The 27,598-nt window shown below is 39.5% G+C and overlaps 1 protein-coding gene across 3 annotated transcripts; it reads right to left on the reverse strand.

The window, feature by feature from the left end:
• Positions 1-261: 261 nt before the first annotated feature.
• On the reverse strand, positions 262-27,530 carry prkar2aa (protein kinase, cAMP-dependent, regulatory, type II, alpha A). Of its 3 annotated transcripts, none has more exons than XM_029155987.3 (11): positions 26,881-27,530; positions 25,775-26,054; positions 8,844-8,879; positions 6,840-6,976; positions 5,776-5,882; positions 3,600-3,741; positions 3,038-3,139; positions 2,773-2,847; positions 2,613-2,678; positions 1,985-2,123; positions 262-1,635 (listed from the first exon to the last, which is right to left on the reverse strand). In XM_029155987.3, the coding sequence occupies exons 2-11, from the start codon at positions 26,019-26,021 to the stop codon at positions 1,511-1,513; spliced, it is 1,176 nt and encodes a 391-aa protein (XP_029011820.1). In that variant the 5' UTR covers positions 26,022-26,054; positions 26,881-27,530; the 3' UTR covers positions 262-1,510. The 3 variants fall into 3 exon arrangements, with proteins under 3 accessions (XP_029011820.1, XP_029011821.1, XP_029011822.1); XM_029155988.3 differs by lacking the exon at positions 26,881-27,530 and adding an exon at positions 26,603-26,809; XM_029155989.3 differs by lacking the exon at positions 26,881-27,530 and adding an exon at positions 26,346-26,477.
• Positions 27,531-27,598: the final 68 nt, after the last annotated feature.

Consider the following 27,598-nt stretch of genomic DNA (forward strand, 5'->3'; position numbering starts at 1 on the left):
ACTAATGTTCAGTTACTCCATGATTCAGGTAAATGTGAATACCTAACGTTTGGAATAAATGTCACCCAAACATAATCATATCAGACAGATGGCAATGTTGGAATTTGTTAAAATGAACTTAACTATATTCGTAACGGGGATGTGAAGTAACACAGTGCTACAGCATCACCAGGCTGTACAAGACAAACCGTGAGCCCATTTAAAACATCCAAAGAATTTTGAATAGCAACTTGAAAAAGAAGCTGAAAAAGAAGAGAGTCGAACCTTTTAACAAAATGTTTGCTTTATTTTTTCATTTTCGTATCCAGGACAACTCATTCAAGGATAATCGAGAAATAAGCACTAATAGTTTTACTCGAATTTCTTTGTTTTTACATTTTGTCAGAGATGGATGGTTAATTTTCTCAGAATTGGTCAAAGTAAAACAAAAACATAATAAATGAATATATAATAATACATTAATTATTAATTCAATACAATGAAATGTGGCATCAATGAGAATAACAATGGCCCAGAAAACTTAGGGTTGTTATCGTTTTCACTGCTTCTTCTGTGGTACTGCAATAATCACCAGCACTAACTCAACTCAATCAACAACAGCAGAGGAAGAAATGGAGCACGCTCAAAGTTCTGCACCCCGTTCTCCCAAAGAGGAAACACTTTTTTTTTTTACTTAAATAATATTTTATCAAAGCTTCTGTTTTTATATTCATAAAACATTTCTAAAACATATCTGTCTTCTTTAAAGTTTTCTCTCTTTTTTGCATTTGATTTTTTTTTCCTTTTGAGAGATTGTGAAAGTTTTTATCTCCATCTTACCACAATGTGTCTGTTTTTGCAACTGTTGTAGCCTGTGTTTTTTTGAATATCTGTACCACTGTTTGTGTGTGTGTGTGTTTATGTGTCCTTGGCTGAGGCTTGTTGGAACAACAGAGTTGTTTAAGTGCTTGTGTGAATATAAAGCCTGCACATATGAAGCATGAGGACGTGTTTTCAAACATGTATATGGAGTGTATGTGGTTATTTTTTGTCCTTCCACTGCTTTACCTGTATTAAGGTAATCACAGCAAAGACATTCATAGAGAATATAGGTGGCTCAAGTAGCAAGGTGCATTGAGCCTACTCTGTGTGTGTATCAATAAAGTGAGCTTATCCTGGAGTGTGCTGAGCTAGTACATGTATGAGAATGGGCAGACTAACTGAAGTGGGTGTCTCTCAGTGCCTAATTAAGTGTGTGTGCATTATAATCTATGTGTGAGAGAGTGAGAGATAAAGATAAAGAGAGACAGACAGAATGAGAAAGTGAGAGATGGGAGGAGAGGATGAGTTCATTCATAATTATGTACCTGCAGATGAAGGTTTTTATTTAGTTTTTTGTACAGCTGTGTAAAGCTTAATATGGGTCTGAATATCTATTGTGTGTGGCGAGAGGGGATGTATAAATGTATGTATATTTGTGTGTATGTGTGTGTGTGTGTATATAGAAGGCACGGAGGGTGGTGTGGGAGGCTCAGTCTCTCAGGTCCATGCTAGAGCCAAACAGGGCCACCAGCTGCTCCTCATAGTGAGCGATGTTCCTCTTCATGATTTCCTTACAGGAACCCAGGAGGCGTTCAAATGCCTGCACGTCTATTACTGTATAGAAAAAAAAAGGAGTTCAGGGAGTTCAGTTGCAGTAAAAAGACAACAAACACATTGTTACAGTGATATGACCTCAGGGGGTAACAAGAGTTTCAGGAATTAAAACTTTTGAAAATGTTGCAGCTGATTTTTACTGAAAGGTGAGAATATAGGCTCCATGATGGTTAACACTAACAGGAGAAACGTAGAAGCCAACACAAAGCACATGAATACAATGAAAAAAAAAAAAAAAAAAAAAAACTGAACAAAACAAACACTATAAGGGGTTGAAGTTGGTACAGTGTTACGGGAGAGAGACATTTGCGTTTAGCTTTAGCATCAGTGCTCAGTTTCTTTCTCTTACCCAAACACTTGACATCACCCACTGCGTAAGCTGATGCGGCCCGGGGCTTGTTGGTGACCAAGGCCAGCTCCCCAAAGTACTGACCCCTGCTACAGCGCGTTATCTCCACCTCCGCATTGTCTGCGTGGTCTGCCTTCGTCTGCAGGGATGAAGGAGAGGAGAGCAGCAGACCAAAGGTTAGGAACCGCTAAGCGCCTCCGTCCACAAACCCAGCGGACAATTGTATTCGCCGCTGTTGCCAGGCAAAACACACTTTTGTACTCTGATGGTTTTTAAAGGGTTGTGTGGGTTGTCATTGTCAAAATGTGCTGCACAGCCTCTCACTCGCCATACAAGAAGAAATCTGCTATTATGTTCATGCATATTCCAAATAGGCTTTTAGAATATTCAACAGTCTCTGGGGGGGGATCATTCTCCTCCCTTTTTAATTTATGTGATCTCATCTTTGTGAACCAGCTTATTTATTGAAAACCAACATATTTATTACTGACCAACGATTGATGGACTAGTTGCAGGATAAAATGTATATTTGCCTACATAGCTCTGAGAGAAAAGTGACAGTTCACATCAGCTTTAAATTGACAGTGGTGCAGTGGAGAAATGAGGAAGGTGAGGAGGAGCTTCTTACTTTACTCTTCATCATAATCTTGACATCCCCAGACTCTACAACATAGAAGCAGTCAGCTTTGTCTCCCTGAGGAGAAAAGAAGATTTTTATTTTAAATTTAAATGGAAGTGATGTACAGTTATGTACATATGTAACTACATCAGCCACTTTCATGTCATACCTGTGTAATGATACGTTCACCATCCGAAAACTGCTTTGCTCCTAATACATCCACTATCTTCATCCTTTCATTCGCCTGGAGGATAAAAACAAGGGAGGAAATACAGTCAAGTTGAGCTAAAAAGACACAAGAACAGAAGCTATTAGAGAGTTTCACAGACTACATCTAGATATTCGTCTTCATGTCCCCCCTGTTCTTATGTCTCAGTACTGTCTTCATTCCTGGGAGAATTTATAAAAAAACAAACAAAAAAAAAAAAACTCACCTCTAGTGATTTGAGTAAGGGCACAGATTCAATGAAAGACTCGTACATCCTCCTCTTCTTAGCATTGTTCTTCACAATGAGTCTACGAAAGGTGGCTCGGTCCTAGGAGAAAAAAAAAAAAAAAAAAAAAAAAGATATTAAGACTTTCAAACCCCGCATCCTGACTCTTTGACTGTTGCTGCTCCTGCTCGACCACGGGGAGGCGCTGCGGCAACATAAAGCATCAGCACAACAACAGCTCCATTCATAGATAGGAGTCCATTCTTAACATGTCTGAGCATCTCAGCTGAATGCAACAGTATTTAGTAACTGAACTCACTCAATGATTTCTAAGAATCCACTATAGGGAAAATGAACATTTGAAATGTATGATGTGCAAAACACAACTGAAAAAATAAAGTTCATTGTTACAATGAAAAGACTTAAATGATTGACTGATTTGGTAAAAAAAATAAAAAATCACTACAATACACTGAGTGGCAAGTACCAAGCTTGGTAGCAGAGTCTGAACTGTCTAACTGTCAGTCATGCATTGTGTGCGTGGTGATTTGGACGTTCTTACCAGACCCCATAGTGCCCCTGACTGGGTGGCGATGATGGTGGCGGCGCGTGGAGTGTTGTACATGAGTGCCAGCTCCCCGAAGCTGCCCTTATTGTCATAATGACCCACGCATTTGCCTGATACCACTATGTCATACACACCCCTGGAGAGGGAGAGAGAGAGAGAGAGATGACGAGCTGTAGCAAAAGAAGCTGGGAAAGACAAATTTTAATTAAAAAAAAAAATCAAATCAAATCTAGAAGGCACAGAATCAAAAGGTGTTCTTCGTGGTTGTAAATGTTGCTGGTATGAAGCAGCAGCTCTTTCTCCACCTCCCTCACTCTGTTTGAGGATTAAACCTAGCGGAGGTAATTCACAGCCTTGTTGCGCGCCAGGATTAACTAGTCATTTCAAAGAGCCTGTCCTCCCATTGGTTGTTCAGTGGTGCTAAGACCCTTGTCGTTGGTGGAGTATTAATTTAGTCTCACTGGATTACGATGACGATGGGGATCACTTGTGTTGACGCCTATTTGAGTACAGTTAAGCAAGATGATCTTTGTGCCGTTTGCTTTCTTCAGCTAAGAAAATAACACATGCTGTGAATACTGACAAGTTTGCACATCAAATTACCTTGAGCTACGAACAGCACATGAAGAAACAAAGCAGCAAAGACTATTTTAATATTAATTTCTACATCTTCATAAACCAGTTGATCGGCTCGGATGAATTACTACACTGAAGAAATACATTTTTAAGAAGCCAGACTTTTTAGGTCTTTTGAATAATCAACAAGTGAGTTAGGATAATGATATGGCTGGTGTACTTTGAAGTGGGTCCCTGTAGCCATAGGACAAATGGATTTAATTCCTGCACAGAGAGGATGAGGGCTTATTGAGGATTTACTATCTAGTCAACCCTTGGGCAGTGCCATTAGAGATTTTTAGCCTCTTACGGAACGACGACGGAACCCGCAACATCTTGCCATCAACAAATCAATCTGTCTTGGGGGCTGAGCTTCATTGTGATGGTAAACAACCAAGGTATTTCAGCTTTTACAGATAAAGAATAAATAATGCAAGATCAAGTAGCTTACTTATCTCAAACTACTAAGATAAAAAAAAAAAAACTAGTCATTCAACTCATTAATTAAAATCATGGTTTTTAGATCAGGCATTTTGTTTTCATTGGAAAAACTACCATGTTGAAATGATCTTGTGCAGATACAGTAAAATTAGACTTTAGTGGCAACATTATGATACAGCAGCAGGAAAGCAAATATGAAAGACATGCAAGACAAACAAACAGCAACAGGCTTAAACAGGAAACATTTAAACAATGTGATACTTTGTCCTGATTTCTCTTTCCTGCTTTTCAGCACTATTTCTGCTTATCCCTCCATCTCTGTGCGTCTACGCTCACACCCCACCCTACTGGTGACATTAGCCACCACCTACGGATCTTACAAGCCTGGAAAAAACACATGGATAGTATATGATGAGGCAGGCGTGCTGCTCTTAAAGGTCACCTTGTGAGGGAACACACTGTGTTAGGAAGTGCGAATGCAGCAAGAGAGCGCACAATAAGTAGAACTAAACTGCTGCTTGAAACTCAAACGTGTAAATGACTGTGGCTCATAAACAAATTAATGTTCATTCCTTTTCTATCATCCTGGGATTAAGACAAGATCTTTTCATAACACGCTCTTTTTTTATTAACACAATCAAAGCAACATTGTTTTTTTTCCAACCATTTAACCTGGATAATTTTCACATTTTCACACCAGTGTTGGAAAACCTATTTCACTGGTCCAGCAGCTTAACTCTGTAACTCAGGCAATAAAACCCTTCTTTAAGGTCTGTGTACACAGCAGCAGTCTATACCAGAGGAACATTAGACACCGCGTTTGTCTGTACATCACAGACATAGGCCCCAACCGTAATTACAAAGACCAAAGACCTCCAAGCAAACAAGAATGGTTATTGACTTTAATGAGCCACGTTATTGTTCCACCTTTACTCACTAGATTAAAATAAAACAGCCCTGTCCTTCTAGTTGATATAACTGTCTGCCTCTAACTGATGTTTGTCTGATTTACCTGCTTTAAATGTTGAGATTTTGTTTGTATAAATAAACCGCTTCACATCTAGCTACACAGGCATCATCATCTACAGTGTTGTACTTCTACATGGTCTCCCACCTCTCTATGACATAGAAGTTGTCTCCATCATCTCCCTGGTCAATGACGTGCTCCTGGGGCTCGACTAGTAACTCAAACATGGCGTCCAGCACCTGTGAGAACTGCTCCTGGATGGGAGAAGACAAAGGATTGGAATTGACGGAAGAGTATGGACAGTCAAGCACTGATGTCAGAAAAGTTACAACCGGCTGTACTGAAAGTTATGACAAACAAGAGGAGCGGATTAGGTTGAGGAAAACATGAAGATCGGTGGATCAATCTGGAGGCTCTCTGGAGGCAAGCTGCTATGACATGGACATTCTAAAACTGCCACAGCATCCGATGCGATTATGTAGAAAAATAACTAATAATTCAACCTTTAAAATTAAGCACACATTATCGAAATTTTGAAATATTTAACAAAAAAATTGGAGATCTTAGTTTTAGGATATGTGCCTTCCTTCTAAACAATATGCAGAACAATCTACCCAAATAAAGGGATGGATTTAATCAAGAAGCTTATACTACACTAACAAATCTCAAATATGAAACAGTGAAACATGGACTTTCTGGCCAATAAGAAAAGAAGCTTAAGCTAAGTAGGACTTGCTGTTTTTTTGTACACTCAACAAGCATTTCTTTGTCCCTTCTTTCAGCAGTTTATCATCCAAAATGCCCAAAGAGTGGTTCTCTGTGGTTCCTAAAAAGAATAAAATGAGCCTCCAGCTAGGCAGCATCATTCACTGAGCAAAGCATTTCAATAAAAACTGAGTAAAGTGATAAATTACCTGCAGGTCTACTGAACAGCACTATTTAAAATTTTATGTTTTTCAATAGGGGTGTGTGTTGATCTACATGCAGGTGGGATTTAAATGACAAATGAGGACAGTTGTTTTCATACAGGACACAGATGTCACTTATTTATTCAGTGAACTGTATAATTATGTAAATGAGTACTGGATGCTTAACACCTAAATAAAACAACACCGCCCATTGGTTTTATCTGAGGTTTACTTCTGGTTGATTCATGTGCTAGTAGTTTACATTGCTATATGTCCATCTGCCTTATTTGGTGTCTGATATACCTGATCTAGTGTTTTGAAAAGTAGGATGTCTCGACAGGCTTCCTGCAGTCGACAGCGCTGTTCATCTGTTTTTGGGTGAACCACTCTGGGCTCTGTGTCCTCGTCATCCTCATCTGGGTTGAATGCCTCTGCACAGACTGTAGAAAATACATGCATTAACATATCCAGTATGTGAACAACTTCTATAAAAGTGTTTACTGTTTCACCCAGGAAAGCGTTATCAGTAATAACAGTTAACCTTTTAACTGTGACTGACTCTGGGAGTATGGAATTTTTTTCCCCCCAGTTACTTGCACTGTACTGAGACAACTTGTGGAATCAAGGTTTCAACACTGCTAGACTCTAACTATCACGAAGTAATTTGACAACTTAACATGGAATGTGACAGTTTGTCACAGATGGCATTCTTTAAAAAAAAAAAAAAAAAAAAAGATGCCAGCACATCACGGCAGAATAAAAAGGTAATATCTTACACAAGCACCGGCGCAAACAAAGAGAAGGGGATCATTAGCAGAAAATGAGGCAGTGACCAACAGGAGATGGAAAGAGGGGACATCATTACTGCAGAACAGTGAAGGAGCCCAGAAGTGAGGAAATGACACATGCACAGGTTTACCACACTGAGTGACAAACACGGACAAGGTCATGTTAAATTGTCGGTATTATAAGTATCCACATTTCTTTCAGCTATACAGAAACACATATGGAAGTTTGTTTGTGTGTGTGTGTGTGTGTGTGTGTGTGTGTGTGTGTGTGTGTGTGTGTGTGTGTGTGTGTGTGTGTGTGTGTTAATAAGCAGCATTCAGACCAATCATGTGTGGACTGGTGTGACCTCTGGAGTGTCAAAAGGTCATTTTAGTTATAATGCAAAGAAACAAAAAACATGAATCCAGAAAAAGGAGTCTCAAACTGTAAAAATAAAGATAAACAAGCAAAAACATTAGATCCTTACATTTTTTTGAGTTTAAAGACAGATGTACAGCTTTGAAAATGAGGCAGAGTGTGCACATCCAGGTCAGGTTAAGCTACAAGAACAGTGATGTTTTGTTTTCTGATATTCTTTTTATTTTATTATCTATTTATTTATTACTATTTTATTATTCTTTTTATTTTTATTATTGACTAAATCACACCGCAACTGTAACTTCAGCTTTAAGAGTATTAATTATTATAAAACCCAATCTCCCAATATATAATCAATATTGGGAGATTGCTTCTCTACCTAATCAATAAAAAGACATATTACTTTCATAATGCCTGAAAGCATGAAACTAAAGTAGCTAATAAATAAATTTAAAAAAGGGATAAATTATTCTCTTTATACTCAAAAGAAGGAGTACAATGTAAAACAAGTACTGATAAATGTGAGAATCTTTTTCAACCTAACTAATCTCTTGAAACATAATAAGCATCGCTCTCTCCCACCCACCGCTCATTATGTCTTAAAACATATTACAAAAGGAGGTCTTCTGGTATTGCTCAACCAGAGACTTTACCCTTTCCTCGCATCGTGAGGGACTGTACAATACTTCTACAAGTGAACGCCACATCCTCGACCAGCGTTTATGATGCTGCTGTATAAACATGAGAGTCAACAATGACAGTAGCAAAGCGGTGACGATAAACATCAGCTGACACACCTAGAGCCTAATCCAAGAGCAGCACTCTGTAACGACTGACGACATTCAATTACTCATGTAAACACTACATGGGGACAGCGGGGCGTGAGAAACCAGCACAGTACACACAAGAGTCACAGACGTCAACACAAGCAGAGACAGCGCAGGAAACAAACAAAATACACAGCAGTGGTACCGTTAAATACGCAAATACGGAGACAGGCACCAATCAGTGGTCGGTTGTGGCATACTTTCACGGGTGACACACTAATTTATGCACACACAAGCTGTGGGTGAGCCGCTTTGGCAGTGATGAAAGCAATGTTTAACCAGTGTGGATTACATCTAAAGGGACATGACGCCAAACATGCAAGCCAAGTCTTACCTGACACTCTCCTGTTGAATCTGCTGGGTGGTGGAGCTAGGGGGAGAAAGAAAGACACAGCATTAAATAACTGCTTTTGCATATTGACATTCAAAATGTTGTGATTACTTTAAGATGGCCTCCTTCATCCTCTCTGAACAGGTATTTGTAAGAGTAACTGCATTAAAACAAACAAGGACAAAAAGTACAGAGTTCAAATTTAAAAGATACAAAATGACAGAAAGAAAACAAGGTAATGAAAATGTAGGATAGAAGCTTATATATTCCCAGTATTAAAGTTTATATCTATGTACGCATGAGTAGCTCTCAGCAAAATCATCCTCTGAAACCTAACTTTTGTATCAGCAGATAATTCACTGTACAGTATGCTCTTATTCTGCCAGATGATGATTCAAAAACCATGCTTCAGCTAATGCTTTTTTTCCAAGAAATATCAGTAGCTTTAATGTTAATTAAATTTTTTCACATTTTCCATGCAATGTGTTTGGCACCATTTGGTTTTAATCACAATGCTGCATATAAATATGTAACAGGGATAATAAGGCGGAAAGGCAGGAACAAAATTACAGTGTGTGTGTAAAATAATTTCGACCTTGTGTCATATTTGCCTTTTCCTACAGGGGCAGTCAGACCTTTGGATTTGCAGTGTGCAATTTCTTCTGTCTGCTGGTAACAGAGTATTCATTTTAGGTTGAGGTCAGAGCACTAAACAGTGGTTTTCTAACACTTGGCTGTTACTAGCCAGCATAGACCCCCCCACACACACATGGTGTCCATTGCCACCGTATTACCATCCCGTCAGACTCCATTAGATCTAGACTGTGAAGACAGTCCCCTAGAGCCTGAGGGAAACTTGCACATACACATCACCTTCTTCCAGACGAGGTTTAATGCTCCACTCTCCATAAAGAGCGCTCTCTCACTCAACAGTAATCTACTGGTTGTCTTTGTAAGGCCTCGCTGCAGGACTGACATCTTTAGCATGTCCAACACAACATGTTAAAATAACTGGGTAGACACACTCACACACACAGTGACATGCATTTTAACTCTGTTTGCATGAATGTGCTGATTTTCACATTCATGTCAAACATTCGTACTTTTCGTATGTACTATAGCTCTCGTTGTGCCTGCTCACTTAGTATTAAATGAAGTTTAAAACAGTGGCTCATTCCAACATTATAAATGCCAGTTACAGCAAAAAAAAAAAAAATAAATTTAAAAAAAACCTGAAAGACTGGCTTCGTGGAAAGCATGTGATATCCTGGTCGCCAGCCGGGCCACGCTTCTGTAGCTTGTGCCTTAGATGCACTGAGATGGCTTCCACTTGTAACCGATCAATTGATTTTTCTTTTTTTTTTTTTTTAATGGAAAGCAACCTTCGAACAATGTTTGGTTGCCTGCCAACAAGACCGGCAGACAATCCCAGCTGACAGTAGAAAATCAACAGAAACTGAGACGGCTTTTAGACTTTCATTTTTTACTCAGTCTCCATCAAAGTATTTCCAGGCACCACAGATCTTTATGCAAATTACACCTCATTGCTTTTAAAATACAATATTAGAATTTTTGCTTAGTCAAGGAAGGAAGGAAATTCCCTTATTAGTCTCACAGTGGGGAAATTTGTTCCCTGCATTTCGACCTATCCCCTTGGGGGAGCAGTGAGCTGCCACATGAGCGGCGCTCGGGGAGCTAGCGCCAAGTGTCTTGCTCAAGGACACACCTGATGCCGAGGCGGGGGATCGAACCGCAGACCTTTTGCCTCGAGACTTTGCCTCTTAAAACTATCGAAGTAGTTTTAAGAGGTCATGGTTGTAGAAAAGCTCGGCTGCTTTTTATGGCGACACTAAAATCACTGAGAATATGACGTAAGCAGTAGTAACACAGACACACAGGCAAGATAAGCACTGTTCTCAGTTTCTCTCGCTCGCCCCTCTCATGTACTGCATACCTCGCCCCCTCAGCTGTCTTTAACTAACAGACCTTCCTCCCCCTTATCGCTCCCAAAGCTTCATGACTCCTCTTCCGCCCTTTATATTATCTTATGAATCACAGTCTAGTTTGCTACTTTATATGTTTAATCCCAGGAGGATTGAGGAGGAGGTGGTCGCTGAGGAATGTGTGCTGTCTGATGCCTTTTCGATATTAATATGTTAATCAGTTGATGACCAAGATGAAAATCAGCACCATGATGTAAATTATATTATATTTACATGTTTTCATGGCAACACTAATGAGTTTCAGCCACATCATGTACTACCAGATTACAGTTCTAGGTCTACCTCTGGTACAAAAACGAAAAAAAAAACAACAAAAAAAATAAAAAAAAATAGCACACATTGCTATTAGCTAAAATCAATGGCAGCTCAAAATCTGTAAAAATCCTTCATAATGTGCAATCACACATAAAATACTCTGTACCTAATTTGTCATAGTATAGTATAGTATATAGTATAGTATTTAGTTCAAATCAGCATTTTTCTCTACTATTAGCTGATTCAAATATTAAAAAAAAGCACAATTTACAACTAATGAACCACCTTCACATTTTAGACTTATGCTTGTAAATAAATTATTCAAGTGCAGAAAATACAATAAAAACTGTAAATGAGTTTCATTTTGCCTTTGTGCAAGTTGTACTGTAGATATTTTACAAATACATGCAGACACACCATCAGTCCAGGTAAAGTTAATAACACTTCTTATATTGTCAGGTAGCCAGTTTCTCAAATTGATGTTTAGGAAAGAGGAAAACTGAGTAAGCTAAAGATCATACCCCTTGGAGAGAAAACTAGAATCAGAGTAACTCCAAAACACCAGGTCTAGTGTGTTGTTCAGTAAACTACACTTGCTGAACCTACGTTGCCAGTACCTCAGTGCCGTATGTCATAGGGCACTTCAAAAAGGTCCTGGAGATCATGTCTATACAGGTAGGAAACATTTTGGCAGAATGTCGCTGGCCTAAACAGCACTAGGGACATGATTGGCAGCAGATGTAACTGATTGGTGTCAAATAGACTAATTAGCACGTGTTTAGTCATGATGTTCTGGGCAGAAAAAAAATGAAGCACATATTGTTTCAATCACACAATTTCCCATTTTGCCTGTGAAGAGCAGGTGGACATAACAAAAATGTGTGTGCACATGTGCTTCTGTGTATTTCAGTGTGTGGGTACATAAGTCTGAGTCTGCAATGTGTGAAGTGCTCTCCCTACAGTTATGTGGCTGATGGGTGTTGGGGGTGGTGGTGATGGTGGCTGTATCAAGTGTATGCCTGAAGTTGCCTTGGTAACCTAACACAAAGAAGATCTCATTGCCATGACAACGCTACCCCTTTACCTTCCCTCCTCCCCCCAACTTGTCCACCATTCACATCCACCCCCCTTCCCTGCATCCAGCTTGGAACAAGTGGCATATCATCTCTTCCATCCCTCCCCAACACTCTTACCATCTCCCGCCATTCCTCCCTACACACCCACTCAGTGCCTAACAGCATTAACAGATTGAGAGGAGAGAGATGTAGGGGAAGGGGGGTGAGTCAGAAAGGGGACAAACAAAACAGACCAGAAGGGGTGACAGAGTGAGTTATTGTGATGAGAAAGAAAAAAAATTAAAATTAAGCTGATGAGAAGTGAGCTGTAATAAGCAGGCAGATATGAAAAAAGACAAGACAGAAAAAATAGAGAAAGACAGAGAATGAGCTCACTGAATGAATAAGGGAAAAGGAGCAATTCATCCATCCCTGCCTAGTGTTTTGCATCGATTTCTCCTGCAGCCTCTCAGTGTGTGACTGTCTACTCTGTCAATACACCAGCCACTTCCCTGGAGGGGAGACTAAAGCATGAATGCGATCACTGTGCTTCAGACAGATTCAATATTTTACATTTTGATATTGTTTGCTTGAACTAAACGGCTCCAGAGTGGTGTGGCTGCCACAGAGTGCTTTGACAATAGAAGAAACATGACTGAGGAGCAGATCCAGCCACACAGTCGGAAGGATTAAATGAACGCGAACCCGTACTGTGGAAGCAAAGGCAGGCTTTCAAGTGGTGAAATTACGGAAGGACACAAACTAAGTGAGGACAGGGATGTTATTATTCCACCCATGGGTTGCTACTCACACCTCCTGGTTTCCATCTAACCACTCGGTTGCCAGGAATAGAAACAATGGGACACAGGAATATTTTGGCTCATAGAAGGACAAGTGCATCTATTACATTAGCAACGAGTCAATCATTTGATGTCTCATACTCAACAGAATTAATTTGGCAGAACAGTAACATGAGCTATATTTTATTTATTATACTATAATAAAATACTAAGGCTCACACCATTTATGTATACTATGAATTAAAGCTTCTCTCCGGCCACTAAACTGACTTCACTCATTGACCTTTGTGAAACCTTAGTAGCTTATTTAAGCTCATTTTGACCATTAAAACAATCAAAAGGAACAGTTTTCAGCTTTTGGTAAGATTTAGCAAGCAAATTACAAACAAATCACTTATTGTTAATATTACAGTAACTTTACATTAATTCCCAGTGCAGCATATATTTCCCCCCAATTCTGTGCCTCCTTAACAGCAGCCCCCGCCATCTGCTTCCTCTTTTGTCCTCCCACTCTGTGCAATCTTATTTCTCTCAGGCTCTTCCTCCATCTCGCGCCCCCTCTCAAGGCTTGATTGATAACAACAGGGTCAGATTTGGAGCAGGGAACTTCCCTCACGTGTTGCCTCTCATGCAGCGCTAGCAGCGTCCAACGTCACTGTGAGCTTTTGATGGCACGCAACCACAAAACACACGCACACTGTTTTATTCATGCTGTTAGGTGCCAACCACAAAAAGCAGTTTAAGATATGTAGAGAAACTCATACAGACACACAGTGAATTCAATTGGCGAAGTCAAAAGCAGACTCAATAAAGCATATAATCAACTCTAGTCTCCCACCGTACACCCACATATGCACAGAAGTTCCACCAGAATCATGCACACGTACAACTTGTTCATACAGAGGAAAGAATTTTGTGGCAGTGTTTCCTCTGCTATAATAAGCACTGTCCATCTGTGAAGTAACTGTGATAAAAAAAATATCCCCTCAAAATAGTCTGAAAATCTCTCTAGGAGTTTCAGTTTCGTCGTCTTCTGCCATTTCATAGATCAATCTTTCATTTTTCTATATCTCCCTCCATATTTGTTACCCATCTGTCCTATTTTCTTCCCAAGATCAATTGGGAGAGGAAAACATAAATTTTACTTCTTAATGTCCCACTACCTAGAGAAGATAAATGTAGCCTGGCAGTCAATGTGTGCTCAAGTGCTGATCTAAGCATCATAAACTGCAGGGTCTACAGCTTAAGCTACAAAACCAGGCAATTATAGAAATCCAATCAAAAACATAATGCTTGCATTTTAGATGTTATGCAACTTGCACACATAATCAAAACGGCACTAGCATTGCTTACGTTATGTGCAGACATAGAGGGACATTGATAGCAGAGGAGAAACCCAAATACGCAACCAGACCTGACCTATAAACAAGCATGATATCACCCCCCCCCACCCCCACGGTCTATTATTGCACCCTCAGGCGAACACAACAATACAAGGTTACATGCATATGCATATGTGAACTTAGGTGTTGCATGCATGGCCAAAGCTAGCATTCTAATAACTACCATGGCATTTACAGAAACAGCACACAGCAGACACCAAACATTTTTCTTGTTTGTGTCACACAAGTACTATATACGTAGTGTTAGGGAGCCTGCCTGTGTACCAGAGTCTAAGTAGGAAAGTTAAACATGTCAATTATTGCGTCCAGTAAACTGGGTATTCCCAAAACATACTATGCACATGCTGAATACCATAACTATATTGTAATATACATACTTGTATTAATATACATACTTGCATACAGTATATCAAAATCTGCTTCATCATAAATCACAAAAAAAAAGTTATAATAACGGCCTGTTTCCCACCAGCAGCGGTTTGTGTCATATGAGAGTCCGCTGGGTAAACGAATGACATGACATTGATGTAGACAGTTAAAGATTTCAGAGAACAAGCTTCTGGCTTATTTTTCATCAGTTTAAGTCCTCAGTGAAGCAGGAAAATTACAATAAATGCTTTTTTGACAGCCTTAAGCAATCCACTAAGATTGACAACAAAAGGCTTGCTTTTCACAGTCCATATTAGGACTTACAATACAGGAAGTGTCCTCTTTTATTGTATTGGTGACAGGGGACTGAATAAGTGAGGATAATTAGCTGCATGTATGTGGACATTGTATTCAGCCAAAGACCAAAACGACCATAAATCAGGTCTGTTGACTGTCCTGGGACTCAATCTCCATGGGTCAACTAAAGAGATACCAGGATTTACATGCCATATAAGTGTCTCAACGATAAACAGAGGGGCTGAGGGGTCTTTAAATTATTTACGTGACTTGAATTCAAAGAAAGCTGCACTACATACAGAGTTACAACCTTGGTGATCTGAACTGCAGACAAAAGATTAAAAGATTTAATGTGCTTCTAATGTCCAGTGGACAAACAAGCTGATCCAGATATGCAACAACATTTATCGAGAAGAAATGTTTTTTCACCTTTGATAATAAATTACTGCACAGTTGTGTCTTATAGTAATTCCCCACCTATTTACTAGATGAAGGATTGATACGACAAACAGGCAGCATGACAGAAATGTATGCAGTACAATAGTATAAACTATTCACAATATCAGAGCTGTGACTTATTGTAATGTCAATTTCTAACATCTGCACTTCACATTGGCCTAAATCGAAAAAATCAGACTCTGGTTTCCTCTATGTCAGATAAATAGCATGGGCCTATCAGATGAGTCAAATAAAAGCTTGTCTAACATGCTAATTTACTTGTCAATTTTTCATCCTACATATTCTGGCTTGTCCACTCCTTTAAAAAAACAAGAAAAAAAAAACAACAAAAAAAAAACTACAAACTTCAAATATTTCTCTATTGTGTGTTCATCATATCACCTCTATGTTTCCTGGTTAGGCTCATCTACTTTATTCAGCCTATACCTCCCTCTTTCATGTTATTAAGCTGATTCTCTCCACCATCATTCTTGCACTGTTCAGTTTTAACTCCAGTTTACATGCCACCATGCATCTTTTACTTTTGAACTCTTTACCACAATTAGGGTCTAACTGTCAATTTCCTTCCACAAAACCATCTTGTCCTTTTTTCCCCCCATTGCCTTATATCTGACTCCTCCCTTTCCCACCATTTCCCCCCCCTCTCTCTCTATCACACTACCCAGAAGACTTAGGTCCTTAAAAGGAAGTAGTCCTGTCCTGCAATGATGTTAACCCCTTCCTAGTGTCACCAAGACTGCACATGCCACATTATTTTTTAAGGCTTGCTTGACCCGTTACCCATTCCTATGCTGTTCAATGTCTTTGCTTCAACAATATCAGGTCATTAGCATCTTTGGAATTTCCACGAACATTATTATATTCACATTGCTAGTTTGAAAAAGCCCAAAATTTTCTAAATGCTCCTGAACTGCCTGTTCCCTTTTCCGACAGAAGACATGGTACTTTAAGAGGGAACACAATAAATCCTGTAGATTTTCCATTTTCCAAAACAAATTAAGACAACAAATTATACAGTGAATGGACCATTACATTTTGTTACAAAATAATTAGGTTACAAGGAACCATGATATCAATTTTAGAAGATATTACAACATATCAATTAAGAATTAAAATTTGTTGCAGCAATCTCTTACTTTACCTTACCCTTACTCTTATAAATGCAGATCGTTTCTTTACAAGACTTCTTTTCTCATTAGGTGCAGCATGCAATTTCTTCTCATTGATATGTCACTTCCTCATTTCACAATTGTTTCAATTCAAAATTTGTTTTGCAGAGAACAAGCAGGGACTGTCACCACTGAAATTCTTTTTGATTTCCTCAAAGTAGATGAACAGAAAACTCTTAGAACATATATCAGTCACCTTTAAAATGTGACATTGTAGAATGCAGATGACAAGAATCCTTTTTCCTGTGACTGTAAATCTACAATATTTCTTATTTCTGATGTGACATAAGGAAAAACCTCAGGTTCTTAAGGTCCTGACCTTAAGAACCTGAAGTTTTTCATTATTTCATTTGTATTCTACTGGGTCATGTATGCTGGATGCAATTATTCTAGAGCCATTGGAAATAGTTTAAGAGATGAGACACTAGAGACATAAGCCAGATTTTTCTTGTGTTCTGGTATGTGGTCAGTTGTGTGTCTGAGAGGCCCTAAAATCAGGGAACAGAGCCAATGCCTTCTTCACATGACAAGTACAGTTTTTTGTTATGTTTTTCTATTACCCAAATGATTTATGCTGGTTACCAAGATGAAATTAATAAACAGCTACATACTGAAAGATATGAACACATAAGTACAGCAAAATATCTGGGCTCCACACGTCCTTTGTGGTGGTAAAACATCCAAGTACAGAATAACATTAGTGGCCAGCCTGCGGGTAGGAGAGCGCAACATGCTCTCATCAAACCACTGGGGTGCAACATAAACAAGGCCAATCTGGTGTTCTATTACGTGACCATTTACAGTCACAAAAGAACTTCAAACCTTCATATTCTCAGGCCTATGTTTAGAGTGTGGCCATTAAATGTCAAATGATTTGACAGCTCATGGGTGCTAGTTGCTCTGCAACAGAAATAAACAATGGACATTTTACACATTTAACTTTTTCTGTAGCCAAAAAAGAGGCATGATACCTGCTAGTAAAGAAAAGAAGGAGGCTGATGCATACAATAAAAAAAAAAAACCAAAAAAACAATAACCACCACCACCCTACCAGCAAGGACAAACAAGTCAACATGTGCTCACTTTCTCTTTGGCAAGTATTCCTGGGGGACAGTAAACAGTGCAACTGTTCTTTAAAAAGACAAATAAAAAGGGTAACACACGGACACACAGAGAACTGCAATACAAAGACAGCTATGTAAGACTCATATCAAGGCTATGTAAATATACTGATGTAGATACGTACATGTACAGGCTGTGCAATACTAATGACCTCCCAACTTGCTTTATCTGTCATTAGGCAAGGCCACTGCCTATCGCGGTCACGTCTTGCAATGATTGGCTAAGACCAGTTTCAAGGCCAGTGGTTTCTATGGTGACTATAGCTGTGCAAGTTTGGCGCATTATGTTAAACCAACGACTTACATATCAACAGGATTCTCATGGTGAGAGAGTGGAGCTACTGTAATTAATCACAATGCACCATGTGTTGTGATGAACTTGTATGTACACATGAACATGACTTATGCCAATTACATGACTGGTTGTGTGTATGCATGGGGCATAAACAAAATATGGTCCAAGTTTCTCCATTTCCCCATCTATATTATTCCTCTGTATATGACAGTTTGGAAATCAGGTTACCTTAAAAAGCCTGTAACCTGGTTACTGAAGTGCATGCATAGAAGCATTACAATTGTTCCATCACCACGGCATTATCTTTACCAACTGGTGATGTGAGCTGCTGTTTGACATTGAAAGCAGCAAACAAGCAACAGGTACAATAGAGTACATGGGATATAGTCATCTAGGTACTCCAACTCATCACTGATCTGCATGTGCTCACCAAGTAAGTATTCGTTTTTGACTAATCCAACTTCCTTCCATGGGTCAAAGACATACATGGGTAACTGGCAACAAATGGCATATAGCATTGCACATAGATGTCAATATAAATGTTTTGCATTTATCCACAACCTAAGCAGATCTGTGACAGGTCGTGCAAAACGTACTCCGCCTGCCCAATAACAGCTGGGATTGAATACATGACCTTTAAAGAGAAAAAGCATTTAGGATCGTGATATGATAATCACGGTAAGGCTGACATAGCAAGTAGATAAGAAACTGTATAAAAATGACAGTATTGAAAATAGTACTGAAAATAGTATTTGTTGTCCAACAACTGACAAAATAAATATAGAAGTAATGTTTTCCTATTCATCCATCCATTTTTACAAGCAATTGGAAGGGTCACTAATAAATGTATTTTGATTATGTGCAGATGTTATTAAGAAATGATTAACAGAAACCAACCACACCACAACCACATCATTCATCTTAATGCAATATATTTTTCCATTCTGACATGTTCTGTTTCATTTGCTTTAGAAGGCTGGGTTTCCAAAAAGCTCTGAAGTGCTAACTTTAAACCAATCAATTAGACTTCTCTACACATAAGAATCTAAGGAATAGTCATGTAATCTGTTCAAACAGTGAAATGGATAATCTTAGTTGACTGGAGCATAAGTACTTTCATAATTCTACAAGCAGTCTACCCACCTGAGGTTTGCCTCTAACCATCATGTGTGTACATTTCAGGCAAATGTGGGTAAGTTAGGAAAAGTGCACATCAACTGTGTCTCAACTGTTTACTTGACTTGAGTTGAGTTTTTTGGGACATCTGAGAACCATATCTCCATCCTGTCTTTCAAAGTGGCTGAAATGCAGACAAACTCATTAGCTGATCTTCAAGTCCATTGAAGTTCATCAATCATTCAAATTCATATTTGATTCTCTCTCTCTTTCCTGTTTGGTAATATTCCCTCTTTTAGTATACCTAGAAACTGTTCTGATAACCCATCCTAATAACCTCCTCTAAGCCGTCTGCTCTAATAAGATTGGGCCTTTACACTGATGGGGCATTGAGAGAATAAGAGTATGTTCACAGGAAACTGGGGACGAGAGTGGAAGATGGATAGGGGGAAAGGAAGTGGTTCTTATGTGGTTAGGTAGCAACAGAAATGTGTCTCAAGGCTCAAGGTTGATGCTGGAATAAAGGGGGGGGGGGGCTGGACGACGACGACGGACCATGACCTTTGTTATTTGTCATAAAAGCCGTGCAACCGACCCAACAATTGAAGACAAATTAAATGTGATACTGTGACCTGTTTTTAAAAGCTGTTCCTGTGCAAGTGTCAGATCCAAAATTATAAATATGCATGCTAGGTAACCCACTAGTTCTCAAACCCTTTGTCAATTAATTCTTATCTCAAGTCTCTATAGCAGGTTGGGAAACACTGGGTTTATCTAGTTGAGCAACCAGCCTTTGTTTCATTAAAACTATGGTGGACTGATAAAGCAGAAAACAGTGCTGATAATTTAATCAAATCACTCAATACATTTACAATGCTTTCTACAGATTTTATTATAAACCGCCCAATCTGTGAGCTGTACAGAGTGCATGGTTTTGTAACACACCTATATTGCCACAACATTTAATTTTCCTTCTTGTGTTTATCCTAATCCTCTACACTGCAATCATTCTGCTATTATAGTATTCCCCTGTTGGAAATTATAAAAGAAATTCCCAGACAACATGTAACTATAACTATTCAGCTGGGAACATATTCCTGACAAAGATGACTACCACAATGAAACAATCTCCCAACCACACGGAATCTGATCACACGGGAAGCATATTTATAGGGAATTGAATTGTGGCAAAAGCACTTAAAAGGACAAAATGATGCAGAGATATAGATGAATGTGTTTGCCAGGAGATCTTAGGCTTTGGTTGAACAAACTTCAATACTACTTAACAGCAACATGCCAATGGACAGTCCTAGTTCAAATTTCTAAACATTTTTTACTTGAACCTACTGACATTCTGTTGCAGCTGGTGGACAAAATAAAGTGTATTACAAACAAGCTATGTGGATGTCGGGAAGGACTGTGGACCTTAACCTCTGCCCTGAAGTCTCCAACAGCCATCAGAGCTGGTGTGGAAGAAATAGCCAGATTACACCTACATCTTCGTCACTGGCTTTGTTTCTTCCCCTTGTGTTCAACCTTTCGGCCTTGAGCCACTTGTCAACAAATAGGGACTCTTTCAGTACTACTGAGGTTTACGTATCACTCCAGTGTCCTTATCTTTTTAAAACTGCATCATGTAGTAACTAAATTACAAAAGAGAAAATTACTACTGAAAGGCCACAAATGAGCCAACAATCTTTTTCCAAATGATGGCAGTTTTAAAATGCAAGATTATTAGGATTAGCTTTAATATTTTATATCGTTTTGGTTTCAAGAAAAATCTCCATATGACCCATCCTACTGCACCTCCTACTTTTACCCCCTCCTCTCTCTCTCAGTCCAGAGAGGAACAATAGGTCAATTTATGTCCACAACATCTGCCCTCTAATGCAAGTTTTACAAGGCATAGGGTTCACATTTAGACATAGGAACAATAAAGTTTGAATTTTACATTTACCTAGGGAAATTGGAGTAGTTGTTTTGCAACATGCAAAAACACTAACTCTGCTACTAAGCTATTATAGGGGCTTAAGAAAAAAATGTTTGAAAATCAACTTGTTAAAACTGAAAGGGTCTGAATACTTTCTAAAAAGTCATCCCACCAGGGAGATGTGAATGTCAAAATGGACTGAGGACACACACTAATCTTTTTTTCAGTAGCACAAATGTTGTGGTGTTTAGACTAGTTAACACAGAGAAGAAGGAAGTACCAAAGGTTATATAATAGACCAATAAAAGCAGACAAATTAAAATGTTGCAGTAGTTTGCTATATCAATACCCTTTCTGTCTTTACCTTTCTTCCTGTATCTGAACCATAAGAAGGATAATCAACGTGTGTGTCAAGCTCTGCAATTGAATGCAGATACAGCACCTCACGTGAAGAACACCAATATGCCTACAGACAATACAAAAGACTTAAATTGCATCATTCGCGCATGTATTGAAAGCATGTCTTTATGACCTAAACTATGGACTAGGCATTGAGAAATACATAGTCAATGCAGGAGGCATTGATACAGATACAGTAGAGAGATAAGGCTATTCAGAGATTCAGCAGATTAGCACTTTTAGTCATTGAATGAAGACATACTGTATATCAAAAGTGATGTACAAGGAAGCAAAGCAAAAAAATTGTCATGACAGGCAAATAATTTTTTGTGCCCTAGACGCGTGCGATAGAACAGCTTTATGAATTGGAAAGCAAAGTAGTAGTACTGTCCCATCATCATGCATCCACTAAGATAACAATCTTTGTACTTTTCCCTCCTAGTGTCTTCACATAACCTATGACGATTTAATGATGAAATTAAAAATAAATAAACATATGGTGACATTTGATAGTCACACTGGTGTGCCTGTTAAAACATCTTGCGCTGTGTTCAAAAAAATCATGCAGTGGGAGAGAGTCATTGTAGATGTGGATAAAGATGTTTGGGTAGAAAGATCCCATCACTCTCTCTGACCACTCTGCTAGAGTATTGTACCTGTAAGCAGTCACTAAGGAGCCAGTGCACAGGCATTAACCTTGGTTTAGATGATGCTGAACTTTGTATCATCTGAAGAGGACTAGAGATTTCAAGTGGCTGCACAAGGTGTTCATTTACATGACAGAAAGAGCTGTGTGTCACCAGCATAGCAGTGACAGCAAAATACCTGTGGGATGAGGAACAAAGAGACAAGAGCAGATCCATACTGTAGGCAGTACCTGGGATGGCCAGAGATACAATTCAGAGTGCTGACAGGAGGACCGGGTAATTTACATAATGTAAGGCTGATGATGCATCAAGCAGAACCATATCTTTGGCAGTCTAAAGAGCCTGCACAACCAGTAACAGTTTCATTAAGGAGACGGTTATTCAAAAATCTTAAACTTCAGGGGACACACTAGCGCAATGAAACAAAAACAGTTCCACGTACAGACAGAGTTGATGAGCTGTGATGACAGGTAATGTATTAAAACATTCAAACACACAGACTGAGTGTCATGAGCTGTCTGAGGGCTTTTCCACTTAGTACCGTTACTCAACTAATCCAGCGGGACTTTGTAGGGATTCTAGACTGCATCAACTTGCCTGGGGGCTAAAAGCTCAATGGACACACAATGCAGCCTACTAATCAGGTCACCTGTTGCAAAACACTACACTGAACACACACACACACGCACTTTCTCAGGACTCAGAAGTCTCAGCTCTGCTCATTGCACTAATTACACGCATCTTACTGTATGCTTTTACAACCAAATAGAAAAGAACTTTGCAAATTGGTAAATGATGTGGACCCTTTCAACAATGTAAACAGAGAAAGCACAACTACAAACTGTTATGATGTGAAGTTTCAGATACCAGGCGTCTGTGTAATCTGTCCAGTATGTAAATCATATACTAATCCAAAAGGAAATGTTTTACTGGCTTCTGTTGATACAAGTATTCCCAAAAAAGCAGCACATAGCAGCATGTCAAAAAAATAGACAGATACAATTTATAAATACTGAATACTGGTTTTAAAGAACAAAATACAAATCCCCCAATTTTCCATGAAAAATAATGTAAGCTGCAATTTCCTATCCATCAGTGAAACAGACACTGTCCTGATGACTAAAAGCTGAAGTTGAGGTCTGCTGTGTATCCAACTGACACTGTTAAAAAGCTCTGTTATGTCCTGATGAGATTTTGCATGAGCCAGTGTTTTCCTGTCAACCTCTCTGGCTTCAGTCATGTTTTCATTTAGCCCTCACTTTATCCCAGCTTTCTTTCTTTTAAAATCTCATTTAATTCATTTCTATTATCATCCCTGGGACTCATCTGTCCCTTTATCCATCTTTTAATAAAAAGCCCCACTCATTTCAGTCACAGAGGCATCCATTCATCCCTTCCTGTTTCTCTCCGTGAACACATACTGCCAGACTGACACTACACAGGCCAGCTTAGTAGAGAAAAGTCCTGCACAAATAACGAAGACCTCACTTGTATTACAAGTATGCATGCATTTTATCTCCGTTACAGTAGCACTACCAGATTGTAATTCAAAAAATAAATTAAATCAAACAGCAGTTGATCCAGATACTTACAAGTCTGTTTGAGGCCAACAATAATATTCTTAAATTTTAAAGTTCAGCCCCAATACAGAAACGGTTACTTAAAAATGTTTACCTACCATCACCAGTTATGATGTAGGTACAACAGTCTGGATTCAAAACAATATCTCCTTTTGTTAAGCAGCTTACCCCAGGCCTGTGTAATGTTCTAGCTGTGGATTTAGGCTGCAGGAGTCAGAAAAACAAAGCATGTAAAAGAGTGTGTCATATTTTTGGAGTAGACCTTACTATCCACTAAAATACATAACCCGCTATCAACTTCATTAACATTTCAGGCGCTGAGCCGGAACACTCGAACACAGCGATTTCCTGCAGCAAATGAAAGGTTAAGACCACACTGGTGATTCACCAAAGTCCCGGTCTAAGCTCCCTAATGACATACAAAAAAAATTATAAAAAAATTGTGTCAACAATTTTTACATACAAATACAAATGACACAGGTGTTCATGTTTATTTTGAAAGCATTAAACATTTCAAATTAATTCTTAATCAGAGTCAGATAAATCTTGAAAACCTAGCCCTCTAAGACACATAGTCAAAATTATAATACAGGCATGATTTGCTTTTATTTCTTTTATGTTGCATTTGGTTAATTAATGATGATTAATGATTGTGGTACGTACTTTCTTACAGATATTCAGTATCACAAGGGTTGCAAATAATAAAAATAGGTTTGGTAAGCATCACAGCCATGCCTGTATATGTACTGTAATTATGACTTAGTTATTTTGGTCGGCACAAAACCAAATTAGTTAGCAGCATGTGCTGTTGATCTGGAGTCACTACAGTAGCCATAGGCTACCACCTTCGTTAGGAAAGGCACATGATATCTTTTACTAAGCAGCCCTTTGTTACCCTGAGAAATAAATGGCTGGGGGAACACCCGTCTGGCTGGGTATGGTAATCTTGTGTCATGCATGTCATGTGCATGACCCAGAGCTTACAGGTAAAATGTTCCCCAAGTAGTCTCTGTATTTTAGGGCAACCTTAGAAGTGGTGTAGAAAATGCACAAAGCTGAATGCTAATAAGAAGAAGAACAAGTTTAACCAGTTTGAAATCCAAGTTATGGCACATCTGTTTTTCTTTCCCCAGCACACACATGCATGAATGAATGAACTGCATTTGCACTCAAACAATATAAACTTGTCCAAGCACACATCACTACATCAGAGGTCAAACCCCACTTGTGAACATAAAATTGCACCAATCCACAAGGTTGGGTAACATTATACTTAGTAGAGATGGTAATTATAAATGGGGCATGATAAATGTGGTTAACCTAAAATGCATAAATAACCTATATAGTTGTTTGTCAAAATGTACACAGCTGTTCAGTTATGCTTCATTTACTAGGTTTAAACAATTATTTTCGCATAACTGAGTTATAGAAGATAAACCTATAAAAGATTCAGAGACCCCCCCCCCCTTCACAAGGTAACAGTGCTTGATACCAGAACACACTGGCGTGATCTAGGATCTGCTCTCAAGAAGAGCTATAAAGCAGCTTTCCCCTGACATTATAATACTAGAGGGGCGTGACCTTGCTCCTGTTCCAAGTAATATGCTACAGTATGTGGGGCACTTATAGTGCTAAAGTAAAGATTTCAGTCAGTATGAGATTAAATAATAATGTATAAACTGTTCCTCGAACAAATACATTTGACCATTTCTAACTTCAGCTCTGCTTTGATTGTATACTGGGAGTATTTAACTTGCTGGTATCCATTGTACATTACAGTAACACACACTCTGACTATTTTTTTTAATTCACGTCAGATTCAATTCATGTCAGAATTAGTTTATGCAAATACAGCATACTTGCATTTTTCAGGCAGACTTGAGATTCTGGCAGTGGCAATGCTTCAAGGTTAACTTTAACTTTCTTCATTTATCTTCCTAGCATTCACACAAAACTTTTTCCTTTAGTCTAAATGCTCTGACAGAGCCATGTTTAAAGAAAGCACTGATAATCATAACTACAAAGCATCAACTCACGCTCAAAGTCAGAATCGTCATCTTCGTCATCATCTCCGTTGGACTCTGTCTGCATTGGTTCCCCATCAAACATCACTCCTTTCCCCATCTTCCCACCAACACTGGAGCCATCCTGACTTCTGGTGTCCCGCAAACGAGTGAAATACTGTACTGCAAAATCCACCAGGTCTGATGGCCTTTGTCGTAGCACCTCCACAGTGTAGCCCTGCAGCAGTTCTGTCAACCCCACTGGTATCTCAATACTCATGGTTGTGTGTGGCTAGATGGCAGCGTTTGCAATCTAGTTAGAGAAGAAGGAAAAAAATGATGGTTTTGTAGGTTAAGAATCATATTTGTTTCAGTGTGATCTGATAAACGACTGTCGAAAGTTGGTTTTAACATTCAACTCGTACTATGAAAGAACACTATGTGCAGGGAAAGTGGTCAGTTCATTTTAAGTCACTGAAGACTTCGGGAATCCAAGTTACGCCAATTTAAAAATAAACGTCATGTTGACAAATGACCCCGTGCTATAGTGGCAAATAGTATAACGTTGAGCATGAAGTGTAACGTTTGCTGAGCGGCCACTTACTTAGAGCTGAGCCGAAGAATACACACTGCACCCAAAATATATGACTCTAGCATCTGCTAGCATTTAATAAAAGCAGATAGCCAAAGTTATTCATTACAGATAGTAACCGTCAGAAATTGAGCTATAAACTTGGGTAGTCGGTTGCGACCAGCTAGCAAAGCGGCTAATTATCCCATACTCCTGACAACTGTTAGCTGGTGCCGTGTGACACCTAGACAGAGATCTGATAAAATCATTGATCTTACAACTGTACTTACCTTAGCATTAGCTACTACAGTGTGTGTCTAGCAAATGCAGTCGAGCTGCAATTTATGTGAAGCCTCACTTTAAACCCACCACATATTAGCACGCTTGCTAGCTAGTGCCACCTTCAAGGAAGCCGTGTGCCGCTAGCTTATGGCGCACTGGCTGTAGGTGCTAAGCCGGAGATAAGTTGCTGGCTGGATAAACGCTGCCATGCAAGCACAGCAAGTTGCGGAGGACCGGTAAGCCGTTCGGTAAGCTAGTGTGGCGTTGCCGACAGTGTGTCACTTACGTATGATTCCGTCTCCCCGGCTAAACTAGCCAGTCCCCTCCTTCACGGTGTCTTCCTTGTTCTCTCTTGTTTCGCCTCTTCTTTTTGAACCAGTCTCGTTGCCAGTGTTATCGACCGCGAGTCCCTCCACTGAAGACACCCGTACCACGAAACGCCAGCGATTTTGTGTTAGCTTCGCCTAGCTAACGTGTACAGGGGTGGTTTTGTCTCGCCAGCCAGCTGTTTAGCGACGCTGGCTAAGTTGACAGGAAAAAGCCCTCGACTTCAGCGCTGCAGCCTCTTGCGACGTCCACGCACTTGCTGAGGGTGGGACTTAGCGTGGCAGCAGGGAGAGACGGCTAGCGGGCAGGCTAACTGGGTGTCTTGCTAACTACTTGTTAGCAACCGCCTGTGTGCTCTCAGGGCAACTGCGCCTCGCGACTCCGCTCTCCTCGAGACGCAGGTCGCGCCAATTCGCCCAGCGCAGACAGGCGTCAAACCCTTCAGCTCGGCGTCAACACACTCGCAGCCCGCTGTATCAAGAACGTATATTGACGTTCTTCCAACCGTGTGGCTAATTACAACCAAAGCTAGAGTAAAAATAAGGCGCTAACACGTTTCCCCCCTCCCGGTGAGGAACTCCACAGTTGTGCGCGCACGATTGAACCACTGGCTCTAACAAGCATGAGGAGGCGTGGTAGATCAATGAGCAGAAAACGTTTGACATTGATTGACAGAA

The sequence above is a fragment of the Betta splendens genome, chromosome 7, assembly GCF_900634795.4.
Source record: "Betta splendens chromosome 7, fBetSpl5.4, whole genome shotgun sequence".
Classification (NCBI taxonomy): Eukaryota; Metazoa; Chordata; class Actinopteri; order Anabantiformes; family Osphronemidae; genus Betta; species Betta splendens.

What these genes read in the sequence shown, in the direction of transcription:
- prkar2aa (XM_029155987.3), bottom strand. Translation starts at nt 26,021, where the DNA reads ATGAGTATTGAGATACCAGTGGGGTTGACAGAACTGCTGCAGGGCTAC. An exon ending in CAGGGGCACTATGGGGTCTG is followed by an intron (nt 3,140 to 3,599) that starts GTAAGAACGTCC and finishes TTTTTCTCCTAG; the next exon opens with GACCGAGCCACCTTTCGTAG. An exon ending in GGGTGATGTCAAGTGTTTGG is followed by an intron (nt 1,636 to 1,984) that starts GTAAGAGAAAGA and finishes TTTTCTATACAG; the next exon opens with TAATAGACGTGCAGGCATTT.